The 16,354-nt window shown below is 36.2% G+C and overlaps 1 protein-coding gene across 1 annotated transcript in view; it reads left to right on the forward strand.

Annotated features, from left to right (window-relative positions):
• Window positions 1-14,727, forward strand: part of LOC131035336 (notchless protein homolog) — a 131,778-nt gene extending 117,051 nt beyond the window's left edge. The window contains exons 9-13 of the mRNA XM_057967013.2: window positions 9,932-10,069; window positions 10,306-10,448; window positions 10,626-10,680; window positions 13,962-14,018; window positions 14,130-14,727. Coding sequence (XP_057822996.2) covers window positions 9,932-10,069; window positions 10,306-10,448; window positions 10,626-10,680; window positions 13,962-14,018; window positions 14,130-14,213 — 477 coding nt within the window. The 3' untranslated portion in view covers window positions 14,214-14,727. The remainder of the gene's footprint in view (window positions 1-9,931; window positions 10,070-10,305; window positions 10,449-10,625; window positions 10,681-13,961; window positions 14,019-14,129) is intronic.
• Window positions 14,728-16,354: the final 1,627 nt, after the last annotated feature.

Consider the following 16,354-nt stretch of genomic DNA (forward strand, 5'->3'; position numbering starts at 1 on the left):
TTGTAAGGAAACTAGATGAATTTCAAATCATTATCAAGCATAGACACCATCAATTGAATGCATATCAATGGTTGAATAACAATTGAACTTAAGCTCATTCAAGTATTCCAGTCGACCACGCAAGGCGCACTTACAATCAGTAAGAGGCTAGTGGTATGGATTAGGAGTTTCACTATAAATCATGCGCAACATTCTTTCATCCACATAATTATCATTAGCTAACATGAAGATCCAACTAGAAACCATGCAAGTGTAAAAGAAACAACACATTCCACCATAACTTCAATGAAAAAGAAGTTTATTTACAACTTTGACAACAATTTCTGCCTTCTCCTCCTACTCTACTCTAGCTGCTATATGCTATTGAACTATTGACTATTCTCTCTTCTATTCTCTGCTACTCTGCTATTCTATTACCTTTACAAATGAAGAGCTCGAGCTTTATATAAAGAGCTCATTACAATGAGTGGCCGAGATCAAACCCAAGCAATGGCAAGGATTTTACAATGAAACCCTAATTAGGGTTTGTTAAAACAACTCCCTTTGGCAAATAAGAAAATTACATTTAGGTTCAATGCTGAATGTGAACCAATAGAAAGCGGGGGTAGGTACATTGGAGTTTGTGCCTCCATATGATGAGCTTGGTTCATTGAATTTGGATGTGCTGATGTGGAACTCCTTAATTTGGTGAGTGGTAATTGGGACGCCACCTCAATTTGCACTTGTAGATTGGATTCACTATTATGAATAAGTATTATCTCTTGATACTCAACATTATCAAGCTTCAATAGTGATGATGATGAAGGCATGTTTCAAATTATATCATGTTGTTCAAGCTGATCTTCTAATTTTGATTAACTCTTCTGAAACTATCTTCTTGAATATCATCAATGCTGAAAGCCATGAAGGTGTAGATGTTAACTCCCTCCTAGTTTTGAATCTTGATATTGCCTTGGAATGAACCCCTGATGTCATAACTGCTTCTTCACTCCTTTGAAATTCTTTCTTTGTGATTCCCTTCATGCTGTTGATTCTTTCATCCACATCCTTGGATGTGTGGATCATGTTCTTGTGTAAGTGAATCCTTCTTGTGTAGTCACCTTCCTGGTATTGTTGTGTTTGCCGGTGAAGTTTTCTCCTTGAAGATATCTCCCTTGTATCTTGACTTTGATGTAGTAATTTCCTCCTTGGGATACTTGTTTCGATCTTCCTCCAACCTGGTCCCTTTGATTTCTTTTTTTACTTCCTGCAAAACAAACAAATGGGTATCAAACACACATGATATATAACCTATACATACTCTCAATTTAACATGATCTCCTATTTTATGTGTTGCAGGTTTGATAGGCGCGTCTATAGGGGAGATCACTCCTAAGGATAGGCAAAGGCAGGGAATTTCTCTGCTATCAAGGAGCAATGGAAATGCAATCCGCTCTAGTCAAAGAGCCAAGGAAGTTCTCTAGCACTTAGCAAAATTTGACATATGCATCTCCTTCAATGAGTAAAAGGGAATTTCGCCCCTCAAAGTGGCGAAGGAAGTAAAGTTCGCCCCATCATCAAGGCAATGGAAGAGAATTTGGCATCGGATGATGAGCAATGACATGAAACTCAAATTTATTTAGCTAGATTTTATTCATTTCACCTTCTTTATGCTTCAAGTTTATCATCTCTCCTATGTGAAATGCTCGAAATGATCATCAAAATGCTTAATGAAGGTTTTCGCTCTCAAGGAGGAGCAAAGGAAGGTAATTTCTCTCTACTCAGGGAGCAATGGAAATGCATAATTCGCTCCTAGAGAGGAGCAAAGGAAATTTTTTGATACTTAACCAAATTTTCATCCTCCTACTTCATTCCACCAATTCTTTTCCTTAGGATTTTTATCCTCATGTGCAAAATCATTAAATCACCTTCATCAAATGCTTTGAGGATGATTTCGCTCTAAGATTGGGGCAATAGAAGTGAAATTTGCTCCTGGAGGGGAGCAATGGAAGAAAATTTCGCTCCAAGGAGAAGTCAATGGAAATGACTTCAAATTTGCTCTTAATCACTTCAAGTTTGAGTAATTTGCCATCTATGCACGTGAAGGAGTCAATTCAACCTTGAAGAAGGATTTGAGATCAATTTTGCTCCCAATCTCAAGCAAAGGAAGGCATTTTCGCTCCAGATGAGGAGCAATGGAAATGAAAATCGCTCCAATCAGGGGGCAAAGGAAGTCATTGCAAGTTGGACACTTAGCTCAATTTCATCCTCTTACTTTCATTCATCAACTTAAACTTTAAGGTTTTTTAGCCATTCATGCGTGGAAATGTGTCAGTTTGACCTCAAGGAAGACCTTGAAATGAATTTCACTCCTAAACTAGGGTAATGGAAGCGAAATTCGCTCCCACTGAGGAGCAATGGAAGTAAATTTCGCTCCAAATGAGGAGCAATGTAAATAGCCTCCAATTTGACACTTAACTCATTTTCGCTCATTTACCTTCATTCCCTCAACTCAAATGCATCAAATCATGCTCGTGTGAGGCTCTAGAAGCTAATTCACTCTCATGGGAGAGCAAAGGAAGAAGATTTCGCTCCAGATGAGGAGCAATGGAAATGTTTTTCGCTCTGAACCTTGAGCAAAGGAAGTGACCTTCGAACTCATCCTCTAGCTTAGTCTTATCAACTCATTGTCTTTTCATTAAGACTTTATGATTTTGCCCTCCTAGTGTGTAGATGTGTCAAATTAACCTCAAGGAAGGCTCTTGAATCAATTTCGCTCCTAAACTAGGGCAATGGAAGTGAAATTCGCTCCAGATGAGGAGCAATGGAAATAAACTCAAATTTGCCCTTCTTACTTGTTTCATCAACTCATACCTTGGTGTTTAGTCTTCATGCACAAAAAGGTTATGAAAAGCCCTCAATGAATGCTTTGGAGATGATTTCACTCCTAACCAAGGGCAATGGAAGTGAAATTCGCCAATGGAGAGCAATGGAAGTGTTTTTCGCTCCTGGAGAGGAGCAATGGAAGTGACCTAGAATTTGCCATCTCCCTTCCATTCCTTAGTCAAAATCATGATGAACTTGACGAAGTTGATCCTTTTAATGATCAAAACGAGGTTACTTTAGTTGAAATTCATCAAATTTCCCTTAAATATGCACAGGAAGCAAAATCGCTCCAAGGTGAGGGCAAAGGAAAAGGATTTCCCTCTTGAGAGGGAGCAATGGAAATAGCCTGCACACTTAGCCCATTTCAAGGTTGTTGATCAAAGATTGCATTCATTGTTCGAACCAAGACATCTCATGATGGCTAGAGCGCTCCTAAAGGGGATAAATGGAAGCAAAATTCGCTCCAAGACCGGAGCAAAGGAAGTGAATTTTGCTCCTAGGGAGGAGCAATGGAAATTCTTGGATACTTAGTCAAATTTTGCTCTTGTATCTCACCTCTCATTGAAGTACAATTGGGTCACTTGGATGATGAAGGAAACACCTACATATTTAGCTAGACTTGTTCTAAGGGATTCCTCCATCAAATTCTCTTCTCTCTCTTGCTTATGCCAAGTTAATGAGCAAGGTCAGTCAACTTAGGAAGTTCGCTCCTCAAAGGAGCAAAGTAAGTTTATCAATCTTAATCTCATCTTCCTCATGCTACCTTCCTCTAGAAAAGTGCAATCACTCCACTTTGATGGCGAAGGAAGAAATTCGCTCCAATGCCTGGGCAAAGGATTTTCGTTCCAAAGCATGAGCAATGGAAGTTTCCCATACTTAGACAAATTTCGCCCTATGTGACCCTCTTGGCTTGACTTCTCATCTCACATCACTTCATTTCACCCCTCACAGGAAGGGCTATCCTCTTGACTCCTGGCCTCTTGACCAACTATACCTCTCCAATGCAAAGGTTAATAGCTAAAGACTCAACTACTACCCTAGAAAGTGGAAAAAAGTGGGGGTCCCTATTTGCAATGGGGCGATGTGTGAAAACGTCACAACACCTCCCTTTTTGGAGGATGATGAATTTCCTGCAACCACTAGGTCATAACAATGTAGTTAGCCTGAAATCTCATCAATAGTTCTAACATGTATAAATATGATTAGGTAGCAAGATAAAACTTAATGACTTATGAAATGAAATTATTTCACATGTGAAATTCTGAACCATTGTTGAATTGACATTAACTAAACATCACATATTAGTGCATATAAAGCATAGCAAAGTATTAGTGAAAAAGAGGCATGCAACAGTTTTATTGGGGCCCTCACCCATTATATAATTTGAAAAACACTTTACTAAAACTTGGCACTTTGGCCAATAAATGCTCAGGCTAAACTCTTAACCGCTCAAAGGCTTACAATTTCAAGCACCAAAAAACCCAAGATCGTAACTAAAAGCAATTAAAAAACGAAGGATAAAACTCATCAGAAACCACACTAGAGCCCATCTAAACTAATCGAGCAAGAGGGGCTTTTCCAGCCTGATGATACTGCCACATCACTGCATCCAATCATCCGAGACTCTTAGTCCCATTTCACTCCTTGCTTTCCTCTAACTTCTCAAACCAGAGGCTGCTTCACAGCTTCTTCCCTTAGCTTTTTGGAAAACATTGCATGGAAGACCTCTACCCTTTTCGCCGAATGATACAAAATTCCTTGGAAGACCAGTTTCCCACCCTTTTGTGTTACACTAGAGATTTGATGACCACAGAAAAGTCAGCACAGAAATCCACAAGCTCTTTCATCTGCCTTTACATAGTATGAGTTTATTCTGTGAGAATTTTAATTTCCCTTTATACACGAGGACCAGGCTGCACACACAACAATTCACCAGCAAAATCATTTGAAGCCTCTGCCGCCGCTGTCACACTAGGCAGAACTTCAGCTAGAATCCATTTTAGAAAACAATGTCATAATTTGGCCTCAAAATGTCCATTTAAAAAAATTTAAAAGCATAAATGTAAACTACAAATTACAATCTTAAAGATACTATAGAATGATGCCGCATGATTCCACCCGGTGTGGACATGGCTAAAGGACGAAACTTAATTTTAAATGCAATTTAAATTAAGGAAAATACCTTTTTCTCAAGGTCACACAAAGAAGGAAATCCTCCTCCTCAGCAACACACACACATGCAGTTGAAATCCATCCCAAGCATTCTCACTCCAATCACGAGCAATTTAAATCTTACATTAAGCAATCCTATCCACAATTTACCCAAATCCTTTGTTTTTCTGAAAGGGAAAGAGATGGTTTTAAGCATGAAAATTATAAAATAAGTAGTGACTAAAACAAAACCTTCTATTTTCCATTTCTTTTTTCAATTTTCTAATTTTTATTTTCTCTTTTCTCTTTTGCTATTTTCTCTATTTGAATTATTCATTTGGCCAAAATACATTTTAATATAATTAAATCAATAATTAAAAATGATAAGACTGTATGCTAATTTAATTCTAATTGATCAATTAAGTTAAATTATTTAATTTTGTTTTAAGTAGCAATTATTTCATTAAGACAAAAACTTCATTTCAAACAAATAATCAAACTCATTATCTTTTATAACCAAAATAAAATAATGCAATAGACCTTTCTCCATACAAGCATAAATATTCCACACATAAAACACACATTTTGAAGTAAATTTAAATGCAATGCAAACAAGTTAAACACAACCAAAGGACTCAACCACACTTTATGGGTTTTTACAATATATGGATTCCAAAATCACCATCATTTTAGATCCAGGTTAACATAGGGATTCAGAACGGCTGAAAAGGGTGAGATGGTTATATGGAATCCATGTTGACTTCTCCACATACCAACCATTGGTCTAACATTTGTAAATTTTCTGCACAGTTAGGTCAAACATTAGTCATACTTGCACCACATAATAATAGTCAAAGCAACATAATCCCACCCAGAGTTGAAATACACAACGAGTACTTGCACACTAGAATTGGTTGTGAGTTGCTTGCTCAAAAACTCGTCATTGGGTTTTACAAAACCTCATGATGTTTTTATTAAAAAATTGTAAAAAATGTGCATTTTTTTCAACAAAATCCATCAAAAGCTCGCCCAAAATTGACATAAAACCTACTTTTTGTTAAACATTATTATTTTTATAGTGATTTCATCTATTTTCAGGACGCAATTGATGAACTGCAACGACTTAGGGCATGGCAGCATGTGACTAGAAGTGAGATAACCAAGATTTTTTTAATCTTTAATGGTTTACTTGCACAAGAATCATGCTTATTTGCAGTCATTCTTACATTTTTTACATTGCTGTACAACAATTAAAAATGGGTAATTTAACGCACCAAGTGTGATCTTTGTAAGTATTTGAGTCTTGACCAAAAATTTAAGGACGAGTATTCATACATAAACACATGTATGGTATATTGAATGCACCACAATGAAATAGCCAATCACCTTAGTGAAATTAGTGATCCATTTTGATAATCATGATTGCCCTTGGAAAGTACATGCTCCAAAGGAAAGTTATAATGAAGAACATAATCAAAAGAATATAATTGCAATCCTATCCTTTGAATGCCTCATTGAAACTTTTGAAACAATATTTGTAGAAGCTCTAAAGTTTCTTAATCAAGCAAGGCTTAGTTCAAACAGGAGTGTAAGTAATCCATATCTGAGGAAGCATCAGGAAAACTAAGGGACCATTATGAAAAACATGGGAGAAAAAATGCAGAGTAAATCATAGTTCCATAGAGTTTCTTGATGAGGGGATGAAGGGATGTGGGGATAGGGGGACCATGGGCATAAATTTGGGGATGATGGTTGGGCAGTGGTGGGGTGGCTGTGCTAATGAACATAAGTGAATATTGTTGTTGGTATGACCATGCAAGTATTCCACCAACGTACTTCTTAGTTGGCACAATCATAAGTGATTCACACCTCTGGTTAAAACATGAAAGATATTTAGTTTGGCATGATTTCTTAGGCAAAACCATGGAAAACTGGATGGAGGTGGCAGTGTGGTGGGGGACATTTCCCCCAAGTCCCTCATCTTGGAAACATCTCCATCCTGGAAATGTGAGGATTTTTTTTTTGGGGGGGAGGGATGCATCCCCATGGAACATTGATGTAGACACAATATATGCAAGCTATATTCATTGAGATAAGGCTGTCAAGGAATGTTGTTGGGGAATGTGGAGGTTGATGAAAGCAAGGTGAAGCTAAAAACACCATTTTAAAATGAAAAACATGTCTACTAATTTGGGAGAGAGATTTAAGTTCAAATATATTCTTGTTATAGTTTCTTGAGTTACTTGCTTGACTTTGTGAGAGATATTTATTGAAACATCCTGGACTGTGATATAATGCGCCAAGTTTTCATCAACCTTCCCTCCTTTAAAGGCAGGGACTGTAATAGCATAACCAACTTTGTATAAAGTCTAAACCAAAGTTTGAACAAAGAAGCTTAAACAAAATTCTCAATTAAAACATTAGGTAATCTTGCATTTTCAGATCAATTAACATTATCTTTCTCGAGTTATCCATCTAGCTTGCTAGAGTGGGTTTAGACAACTTTCTAAATGAAAAATCGCTATGGTTAAATTTTGAATTATCATCTCTAGTACAAGAAAAACATGAGTGACTAAATTTTCACTAGAACTTTCTAGTTGACTATGCTGACTTGTGAACATTATATGATGAATTTGGATTAAGAAGCATACATCATGGGTCAGTTGCCCCTCATTTTAAAATCCATACATCGATTCTCCAAGTGTAGGCCAACAACAAAGAAAAGTGAAACGATTTATATCATTGTTTTTTGCTTTTATTTTTTATTTTTTAATTTCAGGTTGTAGCACGCTAATTAGAGTATTACTAATTTTTTATGTTAGTCTCCCTTTTACTAGGTTTCATTTTTTATTTTTCTAAAATAATATGGCTTTTGAAAATATAACTGGTGGCAAATCAAGGGATCCTTGCTGGAAACATAGGACACCAGGTGCAGTGCAAAGAGAGGTTATTTTTACCCATTGCATTAAGATTATGATTGATGTGATAAATCGACTTAAATATGACCTTGCATGGATCTGTTGTTGAGATGTTACACCATGTACAAAAGCTAGTCCAAAGGTTGAGAAGGAGGTGAAAGCACTTTTTGTAGCATATGAGCAAAGGAAAGTAGAAAGAACAGAACAACATATGCAATGGCAGCCCCAATCCTAGTTTTCAGTTCTACAAGGTCACAAGGAGATATGGGGGGCTTTTCTTGCTTTGGACCATGGATGCGAGGATCAATTAGTGTGGGCAGCCATAGTTCTAGCTTTTTTGTCCCCCATAACACTTTGGTGCACAACCTTCACTAGAAGGTGCTGCATGGAATAGAGAATTGCAACATGAGGCCATATTGGCATGTGCAAGATTTTGGTACTACAATTTTATTCCATTCAATGTTGCTTTAAGTCCTAATTGGGAATAGTTGGTCAATGCATTGACCATGGCAAGCAAGGGGTTCAAGGGCCCAAGTCATGAGTTGAGTAGGCCATTGTCACAGGGTGAGGTCCAAAACACATGTTGACTAGTAGAGAAAAAGAGAAATTGAGAAAAGAAAGGTTGCACCATTTTGTTTGATGGGTGGATGATGCACTTGTTGCACCACCACTAGGGGCAACAAACTTTTTTGAGCTTTAGTCCTAGACGAAATATATGATTTATAATTTTCATTGATAGTTATATTGAAATTTTAAGTTGATATGTATTTAGAGCTTGAACGTGTCTTTTGGTCTATAATTATTAAACTCAAATTTTGATCTATATATGATGGAAATCAATAATATGCTCTACAAATTCAGTATATATTTGTGTTTTTGAAGAATAATATAAAAAACTATGTATCTTCAAATGTTCGGTAAATTTGCTGAGTTATTGTTGATTTCGCATAAATGATAAATCACATGTGAAATGTCTAATTGGAAAGTTCAGCAAAATGGCTCATTGGAAAGTTCAGCACAATTGCTCATAGCACATGAATCACATGATACACTGACAAAACACTCAATACAACATATATCATATGCATCTAAAGGAAAACAAGGCAAACACAAGAGTGGACATTACAACCATGCTAGCCATTCACAATTTTTCATAAGCTTGTAGTTTTGTTGTTGTTGAGAGAAATGGGTCTACATACAACTTTATTCACTGTCAAGAGGAACAAAATTATCTCTAGGAGAGTGAAAAAACCTGTTGCTATAAATAGTGTCATGAGTCTCATGGACCCAAAGATGCTTGTGTACAAGGACAATTCAACAACATGATGGGATGTAAACCTAAAAGAACTGGCACATAGACTCCATAATTGGGTTGGTTGGTGTCTGTTCAGAGGAGTTTCAACTAGATGGGTGCAACTGTTCTAGTGATGTGTTTGACTCAACATTTGTAGAGGATGATTAGATTGTTGAGGCATTGACCCATTGTACTTGAAAGTTGATGTAACCATGATATTGAATATAATAACATTGATATTTACAATTTTCAATGCATTGTTGGTTCATTTTGATTCATTGTGTTTACAGTTTAACTTTACATAAAAGATGAATTACAATTTCTTTTATAACTAATTTTCAAGCACTATATTATATTTGTGCTGCCTCCCTATGCTGCCCCCCTGCTGTTCCCGAATTTTGGGAAAACTCCTTCATCCCCAAAACCCATCCCTGCATCGTCCTGTTCTATGGATCTATGGAATTTGTTCGTGTTAATGATGAAAATATCACATACGTGTTGGGAATGCAAAACATTGATGGACCTATCATCCCAATTGCTTCGAACAAGTCATTTTAAAACTGTATATTACACTTTTGTTTATATTGTTTGTTGTGTCGATGTGTTTTTTCTTGGGAATAACAAACTTATGTTGATTTTTATTGAACAATTGGTATCAAGTCAGTACTTTGACTTTCCAATTTTGCTGTGTGTCTAACTTCAGGCGGCACTGGAGAGATATAAAAAGGCTAGAAGGGATGCTCCAGAAAGGCTTGTTTCTGGGTCTGATGACTTTACAATGTTTCTTTGGGAGCCCACATCTAGTAAACATCCAAAGGCACGAATGACTGGTCATCAACAGGTCTAAGTTTCATGTTCTGATCAATACTTTTATGTAGAATTCACGGGGCTAATAAGCAGCTGAATGAAAACATTTACATCAAATGATGCATGTATTTATGTAGGGCAAGTCTCATTATGTTTACTTTTGGTATTGTTAGGTAAATATCTGTGGATCATGGAGTTAAAACTTATTTCATATCGATACCATGCCTGCAGTAATATTAACATAATTTGGCTCGTTTCTGTTATTTGTAGCTTGTCAACCATGTTTACTTTTCACCTGATGGGCAATGGGTAGCAAGTGCCTCTTTCGATAAATCTGTAAAGTTATGGAATGGCACTACAGGGAAGTTTATTACAACATTCCGAGGGCATGTTGGCCCAGTCTATCAGATCAGGTTTAGCTAGAATATATTTTTCTTTACGACATGGAAAGCTCTCTTTAATAATTGATTTTTCTCCTTTATCATCTCAAGAAATTAATTAGCCGTGTCAATTTGTTTATTATCATTGAGCAGTATCTCTCATTCCTGTTTCCTGAATATCATTTTCTTAAATTTTGTTTGAATGCACAGCTGGTCTGCAGATAGCAGGCTTCTGTTAAGTGGAAGCAAGGATTCAACATTGAAGGCAAGTAGAATAAATATATTAATGTTTAATTGACAATAACATTGAATTTATGCTGCATGAAATTAAGGGTAAAGATATCTGGAACTTGACGTACAATATATATATTACATAATGATATCTGCATATGTTATTTACTTGTACAATTCAAAAACTACCATCAAGTAGAAAATGTTGTGGAAAGAGTGAATACTTTCTGTAGGATGCACTGTTCCAATATGGTTACTAATTAGTATTTGTGTATTCAATATTTTCAATGTGAAAAAGTTTCAGGGATGTGAAGGCAGCTGTGTCTGAGAGATTTTCGGAGAGACCATTAAAATTTCAGGAAATGGTAAATGGGATGTGGGTAGAAAATATATTGTGTTTAGGGCAAATGTTTCTTGTTTCAAACTATGCTCCTTGGGGATGCATCTCCTGCAAAATATGTCCCATACACATTGTGATGGATAGGATAAAATTCCAAGACCTCCCCCTATTTTGCAAATGTCTGAAGTATGTGAAATTTCATTTAGGGGACAATTGGGCATGTTAGCCAACCAGATATTGCTTGATCGTCATGGGGATGGCTAGCCGCTTCCTACAATTCAAGTATATATTTTTCACTTAAAACAAAAAAAAAGACTACACAATTAAAAAAAAAGGATGGGGGACCCACAAGGATAACCTGCACCCCCGTAAACGAAAACTTAACTTTAAACAGCCCCCAAGACAACAAAACATTAAAAACAAAATCATTTGAACATTTTCCAATTGATGAAGAAGAAGAGAGAGAGTGCAACTGTGAGAAAATCAGAACAGTGGGAGAAGGCCAAAAGATCATCAAATTCATGTAATTTGAGGTAAGTCTACCATCCATTATTAATTTGCTCAAGTTCCTTTGCATTTTTTTTTCTGTTTTTTTGAAAGTTTCAAACATTAGATTTTTTTTGTTCTATGTTTGCAGTTGCAGCTGTGTTTTTGAAATTTTCAACAAAAAAACAATGAGCAGCAGTGGGGGTAGTGAGAGTATAGAGGTTGAAATTCAACAAATAAGTCGTATATTATTGCTTGGGGTTCTATTGGAGTGGGAGTGTTGTAGGGGATGTGAGTTCAAGTAACCTATTTGAATGCCCTTTCGAACTCCTCAATGCAAAAGCCCATTTAATGGGTGGCTTGGAAGGAGGATGCCGGCAGTTAGGGCAGGTGCAGGACTCAAACAACCCTAGCTGTATTTCCTTTGAGCAATAATCAGCTACAGTTCACCTAAGTGCAGGTCCAAGATCCATAACTAAAAGTGCAGTCTCAGATCTGTATAAGGGGAACCCAGTTTATTTATGAGCTACCTATTCAGGGGCTATTTGCATGACAGCAATCTTGTTTAGGGGTCTAGAATAAATTTTTGATGGCATAACTAATCAGGTCTGATTTTGAATAAATTACATACTTTTGGTTGCTGCTCTATCATTCAACCTCTAGTCTAAATGATAAGTAAGCTGTTGGTTAATTTGGCCAGAGATTTGGAGATAATAAGTTTCCATTCTTTTAAGATAAAACCAGATTACTGTTTGGGAACTGTTCATCATTTTTTGGGAGCAACAGTATATATATGATATTTTTTTTACAAGTTTAGCTGTATATGACCTTGAGGTCCAAGTTTGGACATTCACATTATGCATTGAAATTCGATTTTTTCCACGTTCATTTATGAAACCTTAGTGAACATCCACACACATGCACACATATGCACACACAGTTGCACACAACACGGGCACTCCCACACATGCAAACAGGCATACACATGGACACACACGCAGTACATGCATACATGCACACTCATACAGACATAAGGCTGCACATCCATGCACATGGAGGGATTGACAATTTTTGAGGCCTGCCTTGGAGAGAGCAAGAGAGCATTGGGAGCTGATCAAGGAGGAGGATGGTAGGAGAAGATTTAACCTTACAAAAAATATTGGCAATGTCATAACAGTGTAACTTAAGTTAAATTCAAGAGGTTGTTTGACCAATCTGTAGTTGAACTATATAGCCAATTGTTATATTTATGAACAGAGGGCGAGTGGAGGAATTAGTTGGTTTACCTCTTAAGCTCTGAGAAAATGAAAGAAATGTGGCAGTTCCTGCTAAGTGTGCTGCCTCATCTTTTATATTTATGTTATTCACTAATAAAACCATCCTTAGAGTGTATGGGATGCACGTTCTCATGCCCTCATTATGTTGGTGAGGGCTCCCAATAAAGTGTGTGACTATGAATGAACTTGCACTTAGCTGAAATTCGTCCCTGATCCTATCTCCCATTAATATTGTCCAAGAACTAGATTTCCTTCCTGCTAAATTATTTTGGATATTTAACATGAATTTCATAGCTTGAACAGTTGTCTCATTCATGTTAAATGGTCTTGAATTGGAATGATAAATTGTCTCTGTGTCAGTCTTACCTTTAGATAACCTTTGAAATTTTTTCAGTGCAGAACTGCATACAGTTGAAGTTCAGATTATATAAACATCTATTGGGAGAGCATCATGGGATTTTATTAAAACATACAGTGCTAAAATATTATAAATGTCTTTTAAAATGGCAATATTTTGTAACCCTTAATACCTAGATTTCAATTTGTTCTAGATTGAACTTCATTTTTTGTGTCTTGTATATGAACCCAAATATAGAAGAGTTTCCATTATCCTGTGGAGGAATTTTGAAATCTTACAACAGTAATGGCATGCTTAAAATCAATTCCTTTCACACGGGTCTTAAATATGCTGTGAGTTGGTGTCATGATGGCTTCATACATGATATGCAAATCTGGCATATCTTAAAGATATCATGGACAAGATGGTAGTATCTTCATTTTTCTTCATACGTCTACATTTAGCATCTATCACTATTACTCCTGAATTGTAAAATTATATGTGGCCCTTTTGTTTATTTTTTCTACTGTTGCTGGTAACATTTAGTTATTTATCCAGCTAAATTTGTTTTAAACTAATGCAATTTTTGAAGTGAAGGTCACTGGTGAAATTTTTACTCTCAAACCCATTATTTTAATTCCAGTTATGAGTGAGCAGAATTATTTATATTTGTGGATTTACTTAAAATGCATTCAATTTTGTGGGTTAAAAATTAATGGAGGAATACATCCATAAATGCTCGAAGTGGGATTTGTTTAATAGCAGTCAAGATTTGATCTTGTGCAGTTGAAAAAATGCTTGATGAATTACTTCTTGATTCAGTACTGCTATTTTTGTTTTCGGGCATTTCAAAATTGTGCTTTTTTTTTTGCCAGATCTGGGACATGCGGACACTGAAACTCAGAGAAGATCTTCCAGGTCATGCAGATGAGGTACATTCTGAGATGCTTCATATAATGGGAATCAAAAACTTTATTTTGTATCTCATGGACTTACTTTAAGTCAAATGATTAAAATTTTTATTGCTTTACCTATCTTGACAGGTGTTCTCTGTTGATTGGAGTCCTGATGGTGAGAAGGTAGCTTCTGGAGGAAAAGATCGTGTTCTGAAACTTTGGATGAGTTAATGATGTGGAAGCTTTATCACAGACTCGATTATTAGTTGTGCAAGAAGTTCAGAACCCTGGTCAAGCTGATTTTATGGAAGATCACAATGGTCGCTCTAGTTCTTTAAGCATTGGGCTAAGGGTGATCTGGTGGATTATTCATGGGGCCTTTCCATTGTTGTAAAGTATACCAACATAAGTACCAAAAACATTAGCAAGGGGTTGACAATCTAGAGGCAAGTCAACATAACTGTTGACTATTCTATTCAATTATAGAGGTGAGTCAATGTTTAAGTATTCTTCATGAGCACATCTGAATGTTCATGAAAAGCACGTGTATTTTGATGAACACAAAGTTGAAGCGGCGCTTTTTTTTTAAACACAAGTGTTGGATCATAATGCTTGGTAATATTGTTTTAAAACTAGTCTATTGTATTTTGATTAAGAAAATTTTGGTTTGATGTTGATCTGGCTGATATTTTCAAAACAACTTTGGTGTGGTTATGGATCAAATATATTATTTCGACTTTGAGCATGAGGGTCAAAGTTAAGTTATTTAGATAGCTTTCAAATTTGTACCACTAGACTCTGCTATTGAGTGCATAATAATTAATATTGACTTTTAGATAGCTTTCAAATTGGTTATCCATTGTACTCTGCTACTGTGTATATAATAATGAAAATACAAAGTATTTGTGAAGGTTGATAAATGTTTGTGCTCTTATGTGGCCACATACATTGCATGTGTGATAAGCATGATTATGATTTAGTATTTCCTACATGAATGTGATAAGAGATTTTATATCAAAGTGCTTAGCATTGTAGCATTAAATAATGAAGAAATTAGCATTCTTAACTGATGCAATCTAGGTAGGGGGTTCAATTGAACAACTGCCCAAGTCTAGAAGCCCCACAACTCCAACAGAAATCACACATCAGACAAAAACAACAATATTATTTGTATTCAATTATTAAAATATGCTTTCTGCAAATAGGCTGAAAGGAGCCTACAGATGCACTGTTCTAGGCCCAAGATGGATGGTAAATTTGGATGAATCTGGTGTTCTGTTTTTTAAATTGTATTTTCTTATTTCCAAACCGGCCCCTTTCTGTTTTGAACAAATTGTCTTTCAATGTCTTGGTCTAATTTTTCAAATTGCCATACATTTTTGTCCAAAACACCAGCCATAGTTTTGCCTGTCCTTTTATTCCTTGCAATTTGTTTCGCTTTATCTTCTTGGCCTTAAATGTCCACATGAATGATTGGATGATTGCCCCCAATCATCAAACCTTGTCTATTTATCTTCCAGGTGGATTTGTCATCATGTTACGGTTGTGAGCTACCAGTTAATTTCGGATGAATGTTGCCATATCATCTCACACAAAACCCTTGAACTCCATCTGCGTCATTTTGATTGAAATGGCTAGAGGAATTTGCATGCCTTGTTTGACAAATTGTCAAAAGAATAAGTGCAACCAATACTAGTTGGGCAACCAAAAACTGCTGTACAACTAGAAGTTCTTGTGTAGAAATCAGAGAGATTGCACAACAACCGAAGATCCTACACAATAGTCGAGAGTTGTTTCATAACCACTAAGAAATGTTACACAAACAGAATAAACCTTTACGTAACAACTAAGAACTCCTGCACAAGAAGGATGCCGAGTTGAAGTCAATTGGAATGACTATAGACATTTTAACTCATACTTTATGTTCAGTTCATCAAAATGTTGCACTTAAAATCAAAGTTCTCTTATGTACTTTTTATTTCTATTTTGGGGCAATTTAAGATTGGTCTTCAATCCAAATGCTATTGCATCACACATGCTGGGTAATTTTTTTGTGAACACTGCACACAAAGTAGAGTAATAGAACCACATCTATTTATGCTCCACTAAAAGTGTCTCCTTTTCACACTTCATACTTGTAACTTACCAATTCCCTTGGATGTTCCTTTCGAACTCCCCTCTTGTTCGAAGGCTCTTTTCTTGCCTCTTGTTTGAGCATAACTCGTTTACCCTTCCAATATGTACTCTTTCTCTCTTTCTATTCTTATGGGGGGTTTAAATCCATCACTGTTTGTCCATTTCCACTAAAATGCCTTATAATTCTCTCATCACTTGTCTAAATTTTCTATTGGACTTCCAATCCAATCGCATAA

This window comes from Cryptomeria japonica, chromosome 1 (genome assembly GCF_030272615.1).
Source record: "Cryptomeria japonica chromosome 1, Sugi_1.0, whole genome shotgun sequence".
Lineage (NCBI taxonomy): Eukaryota > Viridiplantae > Streptophyta > Pinopsida > Cupressales > Cupressaceae > Cryptomeria > Cryptomeria japonica.